The sequence below is a fragment of the Callionymus lyra genome, chromosome 11, assembly GCF_982586985.1.
Source record: "Callionymus lyra chromosome 11, fCalLyr1.hap1.1, whole genome shotgun sequence".
Taxonomy (NCBI): Eukaryota; Metazoa; Chordata; class Actinopteri; order Syngnathiformes; family Callionymidae; genus Callionymus; species Callionymus lyra.
In genome coordinates this window covers 2007431-2030276 of record NC_141828.1, presented here as the reverse complement: position 1 = coordinate 2030276, position 22846 = coordinate 2007431, and the positions used below count along the sequence as shown (strand labels likewise).

Here is a 22846-nt window from a genome sequence, read left to right as displayed (position 1 = left end):
TCCACGACTCATGATGGTTGAACTTCTTACTTCCTGCGCAGGAGTGTGTGTTAGTTCAAACTGAAACAATTAACTTGAATTTGTTTCTTTTAATTCTCTGGAAACATCATTTGTTGTCGACGAATACAATGAAGAAATGATTCGTTTATTTCTCAATTTCTTCCTTTGGTGTGAACATAATTAAAACAACAATTACGCCTACACACACGCACACACACACACACACACACACGCACACACACACACTTGCATACGGGACATTTTCCTTCACCGTGTTCTTGTCACAACTTGTTGCTTTAAGGTGGAAACATGTTGTTTTTGTTCCCACAGATCAGTGAGCAGGTTAGAAAATGACGAACTAGTCGAGCGACGATTGAAACGTTTAAATGTTGCTCAAAAGTTAAACTACAGATGATATTATTCATAGACGTGTGGCAGGAGCTGAAGAATAATGTTTCTTTTTAGAGGACAATGAAGCGACCTTGTTGAAGAAAGTTGCATTTACGTTTCTTTAGACAAAACATCTCAACTATACTTGCATTCACCAGAAACTCTATCAGTGGCTTTTATAACTATGTATTAGTTTGATATTTAAAAAAAAAAAAATAATAGTCTTAAAGTCTTAACGTCTTAAACTTACATGTAGTCATCATGGATGTGCTGCTAGAATTGTAGCCTCCAGTACTGGCGCCTGAACTAAATCATAATACATGTTTTATTCATTTGCAGGATCCTCATGCGGAGGAGTTTGAAGACAAAGAGTGGACGTTTGTGATAGAAAATGTAAGTAGAAACAATGTCAACAAACGCAGCTTCTGTCGAGTTTTTATTCCACAAAGACAAGAAGTCAGTTTGTGCTTGTGTCCTTACATGGTGTAACGGCGCCACCTTCTGGTCAGAGTATGACATTACCTCAACGTTTAACTTCTCAGCGCTTGACACCTGTCAGTCAGTCACTCCACAACATAACGGTGTTCACACGCGCATGCGCACCAGACAGACTCTCCATCAGTCAACGTTAACTATATTGATACGCACTACAATTGTTGTACAATTGGTGTGAAAGACTTTTTATTACAAAAACACATTAAATGATATGACGTTACGAGTCATTATTGTGACGATCAGTGATGTTTTGTCACCAGTGGGTGTCAGTGTTTTTGTTCAGGTGTGGAGTCGTGGCAGCTCGAGAAGAAGTTGTGTTTGTGTTGAATAATAAAAACATAATGGTAACAAAACCAACCTTTGGATCATTAGACACAAAACAATGAGAATAAGGTGCAGGAGGTTTATGGATCACTAACACTAAGAGGTTGTTTCTAGCAATATATCATTATTTAATCTTCTAATCACCAGAATTATGAGAAAATAGAAAAGAATGTTATTTTTAATAAGATCTAAATCAATTTGTGCTGAACACATCTATATTTTTTAGAAAATGTGAATTTGTCAGAAGAACATGATCCACACATTTCTAAAGATTCTTGTAGAATAATGTGTTTAAAGTGTCAGTGAAAGATGAACAATGATGGTGAGATATAAAGCATAACGAGTTGCATGACATGTAAAATCAGCTCTTTTCATGTCACACTGTATACATGGACCTCACGGCACGTCATGAAGTACTTATAATGTTAATATATGTATATATATACTGTATATATATATATATATATGTATGTATATGTATGTATATGTACATATCTATGTTGTCTTGCAAACAGTATTCAATACCAGTTCAAATATCACAAATGTATTTCATGTTTCTTCAAGTTTGTTTAGGACGAGTTGCATTTCTGTGACCCTGAACATGATTAATGAGCAATAACTGAATTTATATCATGGATAAAATATCATTTATATATCTAGTCATGAGTTGATCTAAATGATACATTCACTGCATCAAGACAGGTTTGGATGATCCTACTCTTGGTGGCATGATTCAAGCATTGGTTGAAACTTGCTGGTAATTTATGCAACACAATATTCTATAATAATAATAATAATATAATCATTATCTGGTTTTATTTAGCACCTCTCAGACTGACAGTTTACATGAGCGCAGAATGAGTGATTAGTTTAAAATACACACATAGGGAAGAGCAAAGAACATGAATGTGACAAAATATATATATATTATGGGAAGTATTACAATAACATAGTTGAAGAAAAAACCCATAAAAGAATCAAGTTTTGCTCATACACTCTACACATATATTGTGTAAATGGCTACAAAGCACAAGATTAAACTCGTTTTTAGTTGATGTAAATTAAAAAAATACACATTTTACCACAATAAAAATAATTCCAAAGATACATTCTTAAGTTAAGACTAAATGACTTTCTCTGAACAACCACAAGATGGCAGCCTTATCCAAGTAGTTCGTCTCTAAAGCCCTAATATTTCTTCTTTTTTTCTTTTTTTTACCTTCCTTTCCTCCCTGTTCCCTTAAATATACCATATTTTAATACTTTGGTCTATCATCAAAAGATTCATGTCAGTAATTCCACTCAGAAAGTGAAACTTGTATATTATATTCATTCATTACACAAAGACATAGATATATTTCATTTGTTCCTTTCTTTTAATGGCCATTACTGTCAACTTATGAACATCTTAAATGAGGTTTCTCAGAAAATGTGAATATTACTCCAGACCAAAACAAACCATTTAAATGAATGTTGTCCAACTGAAAGTATGAGTTCAGCCTCTAAGACTTCCTGGTCCACAGCTGCGTTGAGCAGGACCTCAGAAAGACGCACCAGAGGTGACCAGGCATCAAACCATCACTGACACTTTACACTCCACCATAAGCAAGACGTTTCTGTGACTAAACTAAACTTGTTAAATGTTGTGTTTTATTCATGATTGATCGCCGTGTAGTGGTTTAGCGTCGCGTCCGCTGACGTCACACACAGAACTGAGCGCTTTATTCAACCAGTTTAATTCTAATGAAGTCGACACCAAGAACTCCCTGTTACTGTTGACTTTCATGTGGTCGACTAGAGGCCGACAGTCTTGTTTCTTCGATCTCTGACTCCAGATGAATCTCATTCTTCAATCTCACGATCCTCTCCAGGGTGTGGTTTTCCCTCTTGTTCCACCACATCGTTCACCTTCACTCTCTATTCATCACTTGCACACAGAGTAAACAGTGTCTTTAGCATTGACCCTTGTTGTCTTGTCCTCCTGGATCGAGGTGTTAATGGTCATCTTCTGGTGTCAAGTCTTCCCCATGATGGTGTATCTACACACCTAGACTGAGAGCATCTAAAGGTGTTTTCAGTTCACCAGCTGATTCTTCTGTATTGAACCAATTTTCTGAGATTTTCTGAGACTTTTATTTTCCAGTAATAATCATCAAGATCTTGATCAATAAACACTTGACATATATTAGTCTGTGTGGAATGAATATATACATTCTAAAACTTTTTGAATGGAATAACTGGAATAACAACTTTTTAATAATATTCTGTATGACCAGCAACTGATCGATGCATGATTCGATCACAACAAACCTCGAGAATTTCTTCTCTGCTGGACACGTGTCAGCATTTAATTCATGTAATGTTGCTTTTACTTTGAACAATTATTTTACTTGACAAGTGATACTTTGATGGTTCATTATTACTAGAGGTGTGTGTGATTAAGAATTAAAATAAATTATACGTATCACCATCCAGGGAAATTATATGATATGTTGTGTGTAGTAACAAGTATAAATGTGTAGTATTGTGTAGTACTTGACTCTTGTGTTGTGATAGTGTAGTAACAAGGATATATGTGTAGTATTGTTTAGTACTTGACTCTTGTGTTGTGATAGTGTAGTAACAAGTATATATGTGTAGTATTGTCCAGTACTTGACTCTTGTGTTGTGATAGTGTAGTAACAAGGATATATGTGTAGTATTGTTTAGTACTTGACTCTTGTGTTGTGATAGTGTAGTAACAAGTATATATGTGTAGTATGGTCCAGTACTTGACTCTGGTGTTGTGATAGTGTAGTAACAAGTATATATGTGTAGTAGTGTCCAACATGACTCTTGTGTTGTGATAGTGTAGTAACAAGTATATATGTGTAGTATTGTCCAGTACTTGACTCTTGTGTTGTGATAGTGTAGTAACAAGTATATATGTGTAGTAGTGTCCAGTACTTGACTCTTGTGTTGTGATAGTGTAGTAACAAGTATATATGTGTAGTATGGTCCAGTACTTGACTCTGGTGTTGTGATAATGTAGTAACAACTATATATGTGTAGTATTGTCCAGTACTTGACTCTGGTGTTGTGATAGTGTAGTAACAAGTATATAAGTGTAGTATTGTCCAGTACTTGACTCTGGTGTTGTGATAGTGTAGTAACAAGTATATATGTGTAGTATTGTCCAGTACTTGACTCTGGTGTTGTGATAGTGTAGTAACAAGTATATATGTGTAGTATTGTCCAGTACTTGACTCTTGTGTTGTGATAGTGTAGTAACAAGTATATATGTGTAGTAGTGTCCAGTACTTGACTCTGGTGTTGTGATAGTGTAGTAACAAGTATATAAGTGTAGTATTGTCCAGTACTTGACTCTGGTGTTGTGATAGTGTAGTAACAAGTATATAAGTGTAGTATTGTCCAGTACTTGACACTGGTGTTGTGATAGTGTAGTAACAAGTATATATGTGTAGTATTGTCCAGTACTTGACTCTTGTGTTGTGATAGTGTAGTAACAAGTATACATGTGTAGTATTATCCAGTACTTGACTCTGGTGTTGTGATAGTGTAGTAACAAGTATATATGTGTAGTATTATCCAGTACTTGACTCTGGTGTTGTGATAGTGTAGTAACAAGTATATATGTGTAGTATTGTCCAGTACTTGACTCTGGTGTTGTAGTATTTACAGACCACATGACTCTTGATGAAGTCGTAACTGCTTTCATTTGTTTTCAAACCGAAATATGTCCAAACATCAGCTTTAAAAGCTGCTGGACTCACTGTATCCTCTCGTCCTCAGTCATCGCTGGGATCTAGTGAGAATTCATTGCATCTTTAGCTGTGGAGAACGTAACGACTGCTGCCATCTAGGGGCCAAACATTTGATTGTATTTGTAAATAACTTTAATTTAAACGCAATTCATGGAAATTATTGATATTGTATTAATATTTTCTCACTGCCCTAATAATTATCAATGATTGGTGATGAAAAATAAAGACTAGTCTGTATTATTTTGTCCACCTCGGGTCAGTGATAGAACTTGTCATCTTCCGACTTCGACGGCTCGTCTTCTCGTCGACCAATCAGGCGCTGGTGTCAAAGAGTCGAGGCGGGTGAATTAATGTGGTCACGTGAGCATCAGGAGAAGGAAGCCGGCGGTGAAGAGGTGACTCCTGGTGAACCCTCATCACACGGCAGAAGAGAAAGGTGCCTGAACACACCATTGTGCCGGAGCGACAGAGATGATGAAATTTAAGATCCCGGCGCTCCGCCGTTGTCTTAATCTGGGCGCCCAACCTTGCGTTAGGCTAATCCCTCCCCATTGATGTGGCGGCCCGGGCCAGATTGTATTTTGTCATTGAAAATGGCAGTGTCAAACACTAGCTCTTCCTCTATTTGTTCGTCTTCCAAAGCGAATCGCATAATCAAAAGAGGGAGCGAGGGAGACGAGAGGAGGGCTCGGCTGAAAATGTATCTCTAAATTGCATGCTACCCTTGCCTTTCACCTCCTTTCAAATAGACGAGCATTATCAAGAACGCTCGTCCACTGAGAGCCTCGAGATTGGATGAGTGTATTTGAAGGCGTTGTGCTGATGGACTCTTTTGTGCTCGTCACCAATGTGTCTTTACATATCACTTCCATAGGTTAGTAGCTGTGACTAGAAGTACTTAGAAAAGATTGTTTATTTTCATCTCGCTTGTTTACATCCGTCAGGAATTTCTTCACAATTGATTATATTTTCAACTCAAACAATACTTTTCTAAAGATTGAAAAAACAGTTTGAATAAAACTGTATTTTTTTTAACTGAACTTAATTCAACTTATTGTTTTTATCGGTGCTACTAAGTGTCATGTGAACATTGATGTGTGTCATGTGATCATTTTTCATGTTACCATTTAATATCATGTGTTTTTTAAATGCATTTTACATTCACAGATATTGAATACGTACAGTATATTTATTACACGGCAAATGAAACCAAATGATTTCATGACACATGTAATCTTTTCATGACACACATCCATGTTCACATGACACATCAATGTTCACATGACACACATCCATGTTCACATGACACATCAATGTTCACATGACACATCAATGTTCACATGACACACATCCATGTTCACATGACACATCAATGTTCACATGACACATCAATGTTCACATGACACACATCCATGTTCACATGACACATCAATGTTCACATGACACATCAATGTTCACATGACACACATCCATGTTCACATGACACATCAATGTTCACATGACACACATCAATGTTCACATGACACACATCCATGTTCACATGACACATCAATGTTCACATGACACACATCCATGTTCACATGACACATCAATGTTCACATGACACACATCCATGTTCACATGACACATCAATGTTCACATGACACACATCTAATCTTTTCATGACACACATCCATGTTCACATGACACATCAATGTTCACATGACAAGCATCAATGTTCACATGACACACATCTAATCTTTTCATGACGCACATCAATGTTCACATGACGCACATCAATGTTCACATGACACACATCCATGTTCACATGACACACAAAAGTATCACTTAATACATATAAAGAATCACTTGACACATATACATGATCTCATGAAATGACGCACACAAGTGTTAAAATGGCGTATATTATCTTCACATGACGCACCTTGTCAGGTTAAGAATCTGACTTGAAACAATGACGGAGGTCAGAGGTCAGAGGTGGTTGACCCCTTCTGGCCTGAACACGTGTTTAATTCTCACATTCCTTTCTCACACATATAACGAGTGAAATTCCATCAGTGATAAGATTATAATAATGTTATATGTGGTGAAGAACATTTAATAAACATTTTTCCATCGAACATCAATGTTAACCTGTTCCTTATAATGTTCACATGACACAAATAAATGATCTCATGACCTTCAAAATCTTCAAAAATAATCAATAACAATTAACGTAACTTTACATTTAGTTTTTTTTTTTAACTGGCATATAAGCTTCAGAAATGTTTTTTTTAATGAATAATTTCTTAATATACACAGTATATTTTATAGACGGCAAACTGTGTTTGTGTTTAATGCAGTAATTAACAAGAAAATGTATAAAACAACATTATTGTTCCTCAGACTCTGGAGGGAAATGATTCACTTTTATTTATTTTTTCAATGTGTTATCTGAAAAGAGTAAGAACACACACACACACACACACACACACACACACACACACACACACACACACACACACACACACACACACACACACACACACACACACACACACACACACACACACTCCTGCTCATCATGTGTACCCCCCCCCCTCTGTCTGAAACACATTACGTAGGCCAGTGGCTTGTGAGCGCTGACTGGGCCTGTGGGAAGAAAACACAATTATTTCAGCCTCGGCTATTCACGCAAAGGTGACAAAAGCTGGTATGAAGTATGAAATCCCAAAAGTTTCCCTCTTGTCGAGGCTGACAAATTGGGATTAATCTGCGCTCGTGTGCACACGTGTGTCACCAAAGTTTTCACCTTTTGCTCCTTTTTCATTTCCCTTCATTTGTTTAGAGATCGGCAGCAACTCTGTGCCAGGAGGCGTATGTTTGTCTCGTCCTCGGAGGTTTGCCAACAGTTTCTCTCGCTCAATGGATCTTCTACAGGGACTGAATGTTCTCTTCAGGTTCTCTCAGTAGAACCCTACTATGATCACATGAAAACTACTGGAAAAACAAAAACTCTAACCAGTGTGAACATCTTGACGGACATTTATTACATGTTTGACTGCATTAGAGACGTAAAAAGGACTTAAAAGATCAGGGATTTGGAATTATATGAAGTTAATGACATGCATCACATTAGTAATGACATAAATAAATGAAAATATGACATAAAATAATATGTGACGCATAAATGGAGCACATGGTCGTTTACACATATTTACATGACACACATAATAAATGGTCACATGACACGCATAATGTTTACATTCAACAAAAGTGATCTCATGACACAAATGCATAATTACTAGACACATGTACTGTTTGTGACACACATACATTTCATCTCATGGCGCACATACATGTTCACATGACACATAGAAATGTTGACAAGAAGCGTATGTTTCTGATGACGCACATGAAGAATCACTAGACGTGCACATGATGCATATAATGTTTAGATTACACACAAGTGATCTCATTAAACTCATTATGTTCATTAGAACAATCTAAATGATATCATGACACGCACACACATGATCACATGACACGTATAATGATCACATGACGTGTATAATGATCACATGACATGATCCCATGACATGTATAATGATCACATGACACGTATAATGATCACATGACACGTATAATGATCACATGACACGTATAATGATCACATGACACGTATAATGATCACATGACACGCATACATGATCACATGACATGTATAATGATCACATGACATGTATAATGATCACATGACACACATACATGATCACATGACACGTATAATGATCACATGACACACATACATGATCACATGACACACATACATGATCACATGACGCGTATAATGATCACATGACATGCATACATGATCACATGACACACATACATGATCACATGACACGTATAATGATCACATGACACGCATACATGATCACATGACACACATACATGATCACATGACACGTATAATGATCACATGACACACATACATGATCACATGACACACATACATGATCACATGACACGCATACATGATCACATGACACGCATACATGATCACATGACATGTATAATGATCACATGACACGTATAATGATCACATGACACGTATAATGATCATATGACACACATACATGATCACATGACACGTATAATGATCACATGACACTCGATCAGCTAAATATTCAATGACAATTAAAGATGGTAAAAGATGTTGAGGACAAGATAGTTGGACGATAATAATAATTATAATTACCGTATATAAATACATGTAATTATTAGTTAATAACCTACATCTCAATCCAAATATATCCAGGTGATCAATGTTTCCTTTGTCCTCTGGGTTTGGGTCTGTGGTCGGTGCCCACCGTATATGTGTTAGTGGGTCATAGGTGGTTGCGGAGGCCGGGTGGTCCCTCCTGTCCCCTTAATAGGCTTATTGGCCCCTAATCCAAGGCACAGACCTCGTCACATGGCTGGTCTGCTGACTAACTGGCCAGCAACACCGTGAGCATCACAGCGCAGGTGTGTTGTTCACGCCGTCTTTGTGTGTATTTAGTCTGTCATAGTGTTGTTGTGTCTTCTTCACTCGTTTATCTTCACGTTTATCCTCTTCATCCTCGTTTGTGTTGGCGTCCACTTGTTCTCGCTCTTTGTGTTTGTCTATTGTGTGTTTTGTTTAACCATTTCAAATCATATTTTATTTGTATTCATAGTTTATCTATGGTGTACAGCATTTTTCAGTAAAGCTTGTACCAAATCAAACATAAACACTGTTTTTGTACAATTAAACATGACACGAGTATCATATTGATTCTTGACCTCCTGGCTGAAGGTGGGATAGACTGAAGGCCTGTGAGTCCCATGAGGGAATAAGCGGAAGCAGAAAATGTATGAATAAATGTTTTATTTTAGTCAAAAGGCGCTTTTCCTGTGTATATGTTGCCTTATATGGTATGCATTTGTATCATTTGTATTTATATATATATATAAACTTTGTTAAAACAACATTTATTTATACATTTAGTTTTTTGGATATACATTTTGTTTTATGTAACAAACATAATTAATATTTTTTTTGTGTAACCTACGTAGTGTGTTAAGCAGTTGCTTTGAACAAAGACACAACAGGGACACAGACAGTTATAGATACATTTGTCCAACACACACACACACACACACACACACACACACACACACACACACACACACACTAATCTTCCAGACACAAATACACTGTGTTATGCTTCAAACATGACGCAGTTGAATCTAGCAACAAACATGGAAGCCTCGTGTGGAAAAACATCCATAAATCCACTTGTGTGGTCGACCCGTGATCGACATCTTAATCCGCCTTGTTTTGACTTTGTTGATAAACTAAACAGAAACTTGAGTTTTGAATCAAGGAATCATGTTTGTACAAGTTAAACCGAATGGATTCAAAGTCACAAGTTCAACAAGTTAAAGTTGAGAAAGTCGTGACTATTGTCAGTTTATCGGAGTTTCTGTTTCGATAATATCACGTTGAACGGTCGACTCTAATGACGCTTCACTCATTTTTTAGATGAATGTTAAGAATTCTGAAAGATTGTTCTTCCGTTCAAATCCACATCGCAAGTTAATACAATATATTCAAATCACAGAGGCTGTGATTGAAAAAGGTCAAAGTAGGACGAAGGACATTTCACAGTTTTCATCTTCTTGTCTTGGATTAAAAATTCAAACAAACAAATCCTACATAAAGTGTATATATGTTTACTTGTGTAGCCAGTTTTATTCAATGTTTAAACTCTAGTGATATTTAAAATGATTTGTTATCTTGTCCATCCGAGGTGTGTTGTGTAGTGTTATCTAAGATTTGTATTTTTACAGTTAAAAATGTAATTAATTCAAATTATTTAGATCAAATCATATTATGTAGATGAGCAGATCTTGTTCTTACTTTATTATAAAATGACAAAACGAAAATGGTAATATTGGTTTAAGAAGATAAAAAGTTGAATGTTTAAAAGTCACAAACGGTTCTTTCCCTCAGAGTTCACCTTCACTTCTTGATCTTTCATCACCCGTTACTCTTGGATTTCCACGGTTCCACTAGAATCGTGACATCAACGGTGGAACATTATCTCGATCTGCTATTTATTGTTCCTTCAGTTGGGACTTAAGATGGCGGCGTGCGATGGAGACGCGCCCGTGTCGCCCACAAAACATCAGCTTCGGGCAAATCCCCCTGTTTAACCACAAGCTTGACCTGCTGGTGTGTGTGTGGGCGGATGTTTGCTTCTGGAGATCCTCACGATTGTTGGTGTGAAGGTGAAACCATCGCTGATGAACTTCAACTTGACTTTACGAGACAAACGTTCTTGCATCATCTCACTGGAGAATCCGGTGAACACGCTCCTGTCCAAAGGTTCTGGGGTGTGGAGATGAGAAGAGTCTCAGGTCGTGCTCTGATGCCGGCGCTGACTCGTCCACTGACGGTTCTGATGAGCCTCGGGCTGCTGTGAACACATCCGTTGGTACCGTGGGCTCCACACCCTCAGGTGATGCTCAGGAATGTGTGGTGACTTGCGGTGAAGGTATGAACACTTGAGTGTTGAGGAGGACGTGCTGAAGGACAAATTACAATCATGAAGAAGGTACTTTGTGAAGGTGTGTCCTCTCTTCAAGCTGAACTTGATAGTTATCTAGTTGTCTCTGAGCTACACACTCGTGTCCTTCAAATGTTTATTCAAGGATATTTTCTTACCTTTCTCTAGGAATGGACAGAACAATGACAATAATATCCCTACATTATTCATAAACCTTGATTGACGGAAGTAAACACACAATAATAAAAGTACAAAATAGTGTGTCTACAGATTAGGATCACTGTTCATCTCACTAACATCTGATGTTTCTCAGTCTGGTGGTTCTACTCTGGATGCTCTTCTCAGAACCAAGGAAATATACTTTTTTTTAACCCATCGTGGTTGTAAATTGGCAAGAATGTGGCACACATGCATATCCTCTCGTCCTCAGTCATCACTGGGGTCACTGCTGCCATCTAGTGTCCAGGGGTTACGTTGCAAGACACAAATATACAAAAAAAAGGAATTATTTTGTTTTATTCACACGTTATTTAAATTAAAACCGTAAAAGAACTATGATCAAATAAAACGTTATTCAGTAGTGAATTGATACAGTGCTGTGTATTTTTGTTACACACTTATTGTGTGTGTGTGTGTGTGACAAACAACTCATGAGTAAATGTTGTTGTTGTTCACGACCATCATCTGATTCCATGAGTCCTAGAAGAGATTCTTTTAACCTTCACTTCACAACTTTACAGATCTTTGTTTCTCATCGTGTGATCAATAAGTTTTGTTTACAACACTGACAGCAAAAGTTCCTGATTCTTATTCTGACAATAATACTTCAAAGGTTACAGAAAAGAGTATCAAAATAGATATTAAAGGCAACAATATTGAAATAAAAATGATTTGAAAACTACTCAACATTCTTTCTGGAGGCCTGTGATCTCTGAGTCCTATTCATATTCAATTATTGTAATAGACGTATTGTGCTGTTTATTACATGTTTGCAAAGAGCTTTGTTTCAATTAATATATTACCTTCCCATATTGAACCTCAGCTACAAGTGGTTTATCTAAAAATGACACTAAACGATTAAAAATGAGTCTAAATCCACGAGAGACGAGAACGTCTTCTCCATATTGTACGTCTTCAAGTCAGGAGGGAGCGCTTTGGTTTGTGTTGCATCTAAATGCACATAAACAGTGAGGAGCCTTTTGTAGTGACACACACACACACACACACACACACACACACACACACACACACACACACACACACACACACACACACACACACACACACACACACACACTAGCTCCTTATCCAATCCCTCCACTAATTCCCTCATGGTAGAAGGTGTTCATTGTTTCTCTTTCATTCTAATCTCTCCTTTTTGAAAAATCCATATTAGATTCTCTTTGACTCGGCCACAATCAGGGGCGCTGGAGCAGAGCATCGCCCTGCTAATGCTCTTTGTCTCCCCAGATTTGTCACTTAGCATGGATAGTACACCTTTGTCATGGAGCAGGCTGGGAGAGAGGCTGACTCTCACTCGGGGCAATTGTTTCTTGACATAGGCCATCTTAGCCCCCCAGCACCAGCACCCCCCCTTAAGCAAATCAGCTTTGCTGTGGATTAGGGCACTATCATAGCCCCCTCGGAGCTCAGACTGAAAACACTAAAACAAACAGATACTTCAAGTACCTTTTGAGCGTCTGATCAATCCTTAAAACAGGTGATCCATGTTAGCGCAGGCTTGTCCGACCTAATCACATTGATATTATCTTTAACATTAACATCAAACCATCTGCCACATAAAAGGGGGGGGGGGTCTTATCTGGCAACAAGTGTGTAAGGGCAGAGGTTTTAATGTGGGGGCAGAAAATTGGAGGGAAGGAAAAAATAGAATTTCATATAATGTGATATAATATCAAACATTTTCAATCGTACCTGAGCCAGTGTGGCCTTCATTGTGTGTCTGTTCGCACCCAGTACTTGTACTTGTAGCTCATGAGTTAATGAGTTAATGAGTTAATGAGTTAGCAGCAGGTACAGGTTTCTGACAGCAGCAGACCTACAGTCTGGCTGTGGAAGATCTCATGGTTCACTCTTCACTTTTAAAGTGTTTTCTGTCTTATACAAAGGGGTTCCCTGACCTTGGGGTTATGCTTTTTGTGTGGCCCTAGCATGGTGAAAGGAACCCTGTGAACCCCTGTGTAAGGGAACCCTAATAGTGGCTTCTTCTTCATAACAACTTTGTTTCGACACTAAATTGCAAGTCAGTTGGAATAAGATGCATCTTCTGTTTTTGTTCATTTTGATTTCTCTGATGAGTAAAAGTACACCAACTTCACTCCATCATATTCTGGAGCCTATTCCAGTTTCTTCTGGCGAGAGGCAGGGGACACCCTGGACAGGACGCCAGTCTGTCTCAGGACACACAAAGACACACAACCTTTCACACACACACTCATACCTATGTACAATTTCACCATTTTCTCAATCATATGTTTTTGAATTGTTGGAGGAAACCGGAGTAAACCCACACAACTCGGGGAGAACATACTAACTCCACACAGAAAGGTCACAGGTCGCCTCCTTCCCAACCTGGTAGTGAACCGACAACCTTCTTGTGAGTCGATCCCACTAACCACTGCACCACCGTGTGCCCAGATGGACAAACTCAAAAAAATGTACTTTGTCTTTTTTTTTCTGTTCCTAGTCAACATAATATAATATATATATAGTATATATTATATTTAATGATATAATACAGAGTCTAGCATCTCTAAAAATGCAATAAAAGTTCTAAATCATCCTAAAAGTGAATCTAGTATTTCTACGTTCTGATCCATAATTGCGTCTCTTCCCGTCTTCATGGATCAAAGCATCAACTTCCTGAAGTTGCACCGTGTGCAGAGGCATCTATCCCAGAATGCTGTGCACGTCACATGTGTGCGGATGTTCTTGGTCAGTTTAGGTCCTGATGATGGTCCGAGATGCTGAAGTTGTGGAGCGAAGAAAAGTGACGAGCAGACACTTTCTATAGTGGGATCAAGTCCAGTTCTAATCCTGTTGACTCTCTATTTCTGCTTCCTTACGGTTCCGTCTATCTCGCTTCCTCATTCCAGCATCCTCCTTCCTTCTCAACATTCCTCCATCCCTCCTCTTGATATCATCCTTCTGTTTTTACCCTCCTTCCATTTATGGCCCCCTCTTTCTCTTCTGAAACCCCCACATCTGTATCTTTTCCTTTCTCTCGCCGAAAGTGCAGAGCCAGGGCTTTTGCCTGCTGGTAATTTATTTTCCCATTAGCCCCCTGTCTGAAGTGCATGCTCAAGGTCTGAGTGTGTGTGGGGGGCACCGAGGGCCACCCAAAAGAAAGACCTAGAGAGTCGGGGAGAGGAGGGCACTCTGGACACACTGATAAGACCGGAAAGAGAGAGGGAGGCCGAGCGGGAGGTTCAGGAATGAAGAAAGGAAGGCGATGAGATATTAGCTGTCCTAGTGCTTTAGCTGCAGACAAATAGAGGTGTAACAAGTATCAGTACTAAAACATCCTAATGTTCTCCCACAGTACTGTGTTGATCGTTTTACATTAGATTGCATAGTACTTTTTTAAGTTAAGCTCAATATTACATTAACGTGTGTAAAAATAAAACAAATGGAATTAAAATTCTGGCTGCAGCTCATGAAAGCAGTTACGACTTCATCAAGAGTCATGTGGTCTGTAAATACTACAACTCCAGAGTCAAGTACTGGACAATACTACACATATATACTTGTTACTACACTATCACAACACCAGAGTCAAGTACTCCACAATACTACACATATATACTTGTTACTACACTATCACAACACCAGAGTCAAGTACTGGACAATACTACACATATATACGTGTTACTACACTATCACAACACCAGAGTCAAGTACTGGACAATACTACACATATATACTTGTTACTACACTATCACAACACCAGAGTCAAGTACTGGACACTACTACACATTTATACTTGTTACTACACTATCACAACACCAGAGTCAAGTACTCCACAATACTACACATATATACTTGTTACTACACTATCACAACACCAGAGTCAAGTACTCCACAATACTACACATATATACTTGTTACTACACTATCACAACACCAGAGTCAAGTACTGGACAATACTACACATATATACGTGTTACTACACTATCACAACACCAGAGTCAAGTACTGGACAATACTACACATATATACTTGTTACTACACTATCACAAAACCAGAGTCAAGTACTGGACAATACTACACATATATACTTGTTACTACAGTATCACAACACCAGAGTCAAGTACTGGACAATACTACACATATATACTTGTTACTACACTATCATAACACCAGATTCAAGTACTGGACAATACTACACATATATCCTTGTTACTACACTATCACAACACCAGATTCAAGTACTGGACAATACTACACATATATCCTTGTTACTACACTATCACAACACCAGATTCAAGTACTGGACAATACTACACATATATACTTGTTACTACACTATCACAACACCAGAGTCAAGTACTGGACAATACTACACATATATCCTTGTTACTACACTATCACAACACCAGATTCAAGTACTGGACAATACTACACATATATCCTTGTTACTACACTATCACAACACCAGATTCAAGTACTGGACAATACTACACATATATACTTGTTACTACACTATCACAACACCAGATTCAAGTACTGGACAATAATAGACATAAATCCTTGTTACTACACTATCACAACACCAGAGTCAAGTACTGGACAATACTACAAATGTAGTACAGTATAGAAACATATCACAATATATCCTGTTATTGTGATTTATCGTGGTATGTATCTTTCACCAGATTCTTGCCAATACACACCCCTTTAAAAGCTATACAACATATTTTTTTGCTCAGTCCAGTTCAAAGTAAAAACTGTAATCAGTAGTTTTTATATATATAAATATATATATATATATATATATATATATATTTATATTTATACTTGTTTTTGGCTGCGGAAAATGTTCAAGTCGTGAAACATTCATAAATCAATGGAGTTTCTTCTAACTTGATATAATGCACAGTTAAAGTAACAGTGATTTGTTATTGTTGTACGGTTCTATATAAAGCAGGCACACGAAGCTAAAGTCTCTCTTGTTTCTCTGCTGAAAATGTTGGATCTCAGCAGTAATTCAAAGTCCAGGCGCACAGTTGCCTCTAACAAAGTGTAACTCTCCCCCCTCAGAGTCCGGATTAGACCTTTTATGGGCCGCTTGGTTTGTGACTCGCCTCCTTTCATCTGCTGCCATCACAGGGACCCCGGCATTAAACACATTCCTCTCCGGGTTCTTCTCTTCATCTCCCAGTCAACAGTCCCACCCTCTCCCAAGATCCCTCTCAGATACACAAACACATTTTTAGACGCACACACATCTGGGAAGTCAATTGTGATCTGGATTCATTTTGATCACAAAAGACTAAAGAAGGGAAACATGTTTTTGCTGCTTCAGTCTCGGGTCGAACTAAAAGCATTTGAGGAAATGTGATCATTCTTTGAAGCTCAGTTTATCTTAAATATCTCTGTGTTTGTCCTTCAAGTTCAGCCTGTCTCAGCTTCTTCTTTATTAATATTACTATATATAACTATTGAATGTTTTTTTGTGGATGTTTAAGATGAATATGATCCACATGGTGGTTCGGTCAGTTGTTGACGTCTAGTTCAGTGTGAAAATTGAAACGACAGCTCTTTCCATTTGACATTTCCTTTGACATTCATAAAAATAAGTCCTTCTGTGATAATATTGTTGGGTTTTTTTATGCTTATTGTTGCTGTTTAAATACACACTCATACACACCACGAGTGGGTCGAAGGAATCTTCACATATAATAGTAGCAGATGAATGAATCTGCTTTTATATTGGCGTGTGTGTGTGTGTGTGTGTGTGTGTGTGTGTGTGTGTGTGTGTGTGTGTGTGTGTGTGTGTGTGTGTGTGTGTGTGTGTGTGTGTGTGTGTGTGTGTGTGTGTGTGTGTGTGTGTGTGTGTGTGTGTGTGTGTGTGTGTTGCAGATAGAGCTCCATTCATAGGTGCTATGTTAAAACGCTGCTGCTCTATCAGTAATCATTGGAGGCCAAATTGACAAAGAGGAATCACTCCTTTGTGTGTGGATTCCAAAAGAGATGGAGCTACATTGGATGTCTCTATTTCCAATAGCTGTGACCTTGAGGCGAGAGGAATATCTCCTTGTACCCCCCCCCCCCGCACCCCCCCATACACTTCCAATCTGCTGACTGCTGAGTTCTGCCATTGCGAGGGGATTTCGAGCATTGGGGTGTACGGCTAATGCGAGCGCCCCGGGGTCATTTCAAAGGTTCAATCGACTTTTTCCAAACAATGTAAACGATGCACAAAGATACATGTTTTATTTTTAAAGGCTTAGTTAACGTCTGCGTTGAATGAGCTTCAAATATAGGTTTTATTTCCATCTTAATTGGCTTTTATTGACAAGTGAGTAGGTAAGCAAATACATGTGTTTGGTTTAAAACTCAATTACATTTTTCTAAAATGCACAGTTTCTCAACTACCTCCTGTATTGAAAACCAACACCTTTTCTTCAGATGTTTGACAAAAATAACACATATGACCTTGTTAAAGAAAAAGAAATGATATATATTTTCAAATTTCATTTTACTTTTATTGACAAGTGAGTAGGTAAGTGATGCATACATGTTTGGGTTTAAACTCAATTTAAATTCTCTAAAATGCACAGTTTTCATCAGTGACAGCATCTCAAATACCTCCTGTATTAAAAACCAACACCTTTTCTTCAGATGTTTGACAAAAATAACTCAGTCGCACATGACTTTGTAAAATATATCTAGTTTCTTTGTGTTTTTCTTTTACAATTTCATTTGACATTTTTTTGCTCTTTTTCTCTACATGAGATGTTCCTATGCTGGGAGCATTGATAGGGTTTTAATAAAATAATTACTTGAAACTAGTGTTTAAGATAAGATAAGGGATGGAGATGATTGAAGTCGGTCAACAAGAGATAATTGATGTATTTGAACCACAGATACTGATATACGAGTGATTCATATAAACTGAGCTTCAAAGAAGGAAAAGAAACATTGAAATCAGACTCTAACATATTAGGTAAATATATTAAATATATTGTTTGACCCACGATTTGAACTGCCACTAGATTTAGGGCCTTGTGTGTCGTTGAGTTTAACTTCTGTGCTGGTTTATTGAACTGCTTTAAATATGATTTATTTTCATTCCAGTGCACACGTCAGTATCTTCCACACATAGAGCAACGATACAATCTTCTAATATTCAAAGCAGCTCATGACATCACTTCCAAGTCCATCGACGACATGTTTTTTCGTGGCATAAAAGACCAGAAACACAACGAAGCCCCTCCATGAAAGACCGTCCGCCTAATGAACCCATCTCCAGGTGACAAAAGAAACCCTTCCCTTCCCACTGGCATTTTGGGGGGCACAGAGATCCAGCAGGACCCCCGGGCACCCCTCCTGTCTTGACCCCTGGCCCCCCACTAGGGGAGCATCTGTGGATCGATTCATGGCCAGCTGGCATCGAAGGAGAGGGGAAGGACTTCGTACCCTTCCAGTCCTGGAGACCCGGGATCTTTGCTAATTACAATAAAAAAGTCAAAGTAGCTTCTTATTTATGTTTGTGTTTAATGTTTAATGTTACTAGTCAGTGACGCGCTTTAAACCCACCGCTGCATTTACGTGGTGCTGCAGCTAGGGGGCAACATAAAGCCACCGCACCAGCGCCTCTCCCTGCACACACACACACACACACACACACACACACACACACACACACCCCCACACACACACACACACACACACACACACACACTCTCAGGTGTTTAGTTCTCAGTCAAAAGAGAGCATGTTGATCTCTGTCATAAATTAAACTTCTGTATCGTCCTTTTCATATTACACATTGTCATAACGTCAGACCGGCTCTAATCCCATCCGGGCCCCGACCCCACACCCTTCTTCACCTTCTTCCCAACATGCACTCTGGCTGTGATTGACAGGAGGCACACAGGGAAACAGATTTCCATTGTTTGGCGGCTGCACTCAAATCAGCACAAACCTTTATTCCATTATTTTGCCGGCATATTTGCATATGCTTAAGTATTTTTTTTCCCTAATCCTCATTTGAACTAAATCCCCTCCTTCTTAAGTGTTTGGTGCATTTGGAAAATTCATTCATAAAGTATCTACATGCGCTATTAGCTTAGTATAATAGCAGCAGCTAAGCTGCCGACAGATAAGCGGTGGAAGGCCTCGTTCTTCAGCATCTCTTGATGCTGTCGTGCAGGTGATTCATCAGAATGTCTCCCCGCTGAAGTGACGGGGCTCAAATGTCAGCGGGAAATGTCAAGTGGCCCCCGATAGTCGCAGCATCCCATTCCTTTTGTAGTTTTTTTTTTTTTACAACAGAATTATGCTTGTGTACGACGTGCAGGTGAGATAAATGAGTTCTTCCTGAGAGGCGCGGCAGGTGAAAGATTTGAGAGCATGATGGGTAAAAGAAAGGAAGACACTCATTGGTCTTGAAAACTAACATCAGTCTTTTAACAAATGCATGTTTTCTGTGTGTGTGGAAGGAACTCAGCAGAGACGGAAACGATATCAAACAAACACATGATTTAAAGAGCAAATCATGTTTTATTTGAGTGTCTCTTAAATGAATCGTCTATTGGATCAAATCACGTCAGAAAATGTGCTTCAACTGATTGATAAGAAAGCTAATATAAGTAAGTCAGTCATTTTTATTTATAGAGCGCTTTTCCAGACCAGGGTCACAAAGCGCTTAAACAATCAAAACAATATTCAATAAAATAAATACTTAAAAGGTCAAGATAACACTGAGAACACAACAGGAGTTCCAGAAAAAATCAAGGAAAAACTACAGCTCAGTATGAGCTACAAAGTACTTTTTTTGTATATAGACTTTAAACTTCCTTTTATTGTCATTGACAGAAAACACTGCAGTGAAACTGGCAACGGAATTTCGTTGCTTGGCAACCGTTAAAAAACAGCATAGAATGAATGTATACAAAAAGTATAAATATAAATATGAGTAAGTAAACAATATTGCATATTATTAGTATAAATAGAATATAAATAAATATTTTAAATATCGCATTGAATGAATGTGTATAAAAAAGTATAAATATAGCAATATAGTATAAAAAGAATGAATACATGTTTTAAATATCATGAATTTGATAAAAAAGTAAAACTATAAATATGAATAAGTTAATATAGATTTCACCAAAATAAACAATGTTAAACTCAAGATACACAAAGAATAATAACAATGTAGAGACACAGACTATTTCTTCAATAAATGAAAGGTAGATGTTAGAAAGTAAACAAAAAAGATTGTTTTTTTAATTGTCAACACCAGGTTGTTATGTTTACTGAAGTAAATGGCAAAACAATGGATTGAAATATAGTTGTATATATAAACATATTTTATCTTCTATATGTGTAAAGTATATGTGTTTGTTTGAATGAATTCCCTGCGGTCGTCGGAGATTAAACTGAGATTATTTTCTCCCACTGACGGAGAATCAGACGTTATTGTGAGAAAAGGGGGAACATCTGTGTATCAGATCATCTACTCGCCACGCCAACGTGTTTATGTATATGTGCTTTTATGAAAGATTGTTTGCCTTTGTTTGCCTTTGTGTCGAGGGAAGGACGAGTCTTTAAGGTTCTGATCCAAATCTCACACAAGTAGGTTTATACGCAGGTATAATGGAATAGTGTGTGTGTGTGTGTGTGTGTGTGTGTGTGTGTGTGTGTGTGTGTGTGTGTGTGTGTGTGTGTGTGTGTGTGTGTGTGTGTGTGTGTGTGTGTGTGTGTGTGTGTGTGTGTGTGTGTGTGTGTGTGTGTGTGTGTGTGTGTGTGTGTGTGTGTGTGTGTGTGTGTGTGTGTGTGTGGTATTGATACGTGTTGAAGGCACTGAGGTGATAACGTGGTACAAATATTGAACAGGGAAGAGTATAGGTTTCACTTGGATTATACAGTTTTAAAGCATACAACATTAATTGGTAATAAACGCTACATAACATTGTACATCATATGGACACTTTAATATTTCTAATAACTAGCACATATATTGATGAAATAATACTTTGATATTTCTGCAGGAGGTCTCACAAGAGTGTGAATCAAGTTGAACTAAAAGCTGTCGTCACGATGCTTCCTAAAGGTTCATGTCTTCTGCAGGAGGTCTCACAAGAGTGTGAATCAAGTTAAACTAAAAGCTGTCGTCACGATGCTTCCTAAAGGTTCATGTCTTCTGCAGGAGGTCTCACAAGAGTGTGAATCAAGTTAAACTAAAAGCTGTCGTCACGATGCTTCCTAAAGGTTCATGTCTTCTGCAGGAGGTCTCACAAGAGTGTGAATCAAGTTGAACTAAAAGCTGTCGTCACGATGCTTCCTAAAGGTTCATGTCTTCTGCAGGAGGTCTCACAAGAGTGTGAATCAAGTTAAACTAAAGGCTGTCGTCACGATGCTTCCTAAAGGTTCATGTCTTCTGCAGGAGGTCTCACAAGAGTGTGAATCAAGTTAAACTAAAGGCTGTCGTCACGATGCTTCCTAAAGGTTCATGTCTTCTGCAGGAGTCTCCATCGGGCCGCAGGAAGGCTCTGGCCACCAGCAGCATCAACATGAAGCAGTACGCCAGCCCCATGCCCACGCAGACCGACGTCAAACTCAAGTTCAAGCCGCTGTCGAAGAAGGTGGTGTCGGCCACACTGCAGTTCTCCCTCTCATGCATCTTCCTGAGAGAGGGGAAGGCCACGTAAGTCCAGCTGTTGACTAGTTAGTTAGTTAACTGTTGGTTAGTTTGGGTGACCAGAGAGATTAACTACACACCAGAGAAGTTATCTTACTACCATGCATGTTCTTACACCTGTGAGCACTGGAAGTTGTTTCTATTGCATGAAATACACTCTTTCAAAAAACACAAGACCCTAGCTATGACTGAGGATGAGAGGATACAGTGAGTCCAGCAGCTTTTAAATTTGTTAATTTTTAATGTTTGGACATATTTTGGTTCGAAAACAAATTAAATCTGTTACGATTCTTCAAGAGTCAAGTACTGGGCAATACTACACATATATACTTGTTACTACACTATCACAACACCAGAGTCAAGTACTGGACAATACTACACATATATACTTGTTACTACACTATCAC

At 38.2% G+C, this 22846-nt stretch overlaps 1 protein-coding gene across 4 annotated transcripts in view; it reads left to right on the top strand.

Moving 5' to 3' along the window:
• The window catches only part of ehbp1 (EH domain binding protein 1), a 199868-nt gene that overhangs the window by 16408 nt on the left and 160614 nt on the right, over window positions 1-22846 (top strand). For all 4 annotated transcript variants that reach the window (XM_087802015.1, XM_087802014.1, XM_087802016.1 and 1 more), the window contains exons 5-6: window positions 730-783; window positions 22264-22445. In XM_087802015.1, the coding sequence (XP_087658141.1) occupies window positions 730-783; window positions 22264-22445 (236 nt within the window). The remainder of the gene's footprint in view (window positions 1-729; window positions 784-22263; window positions 22446-22846) is intronic.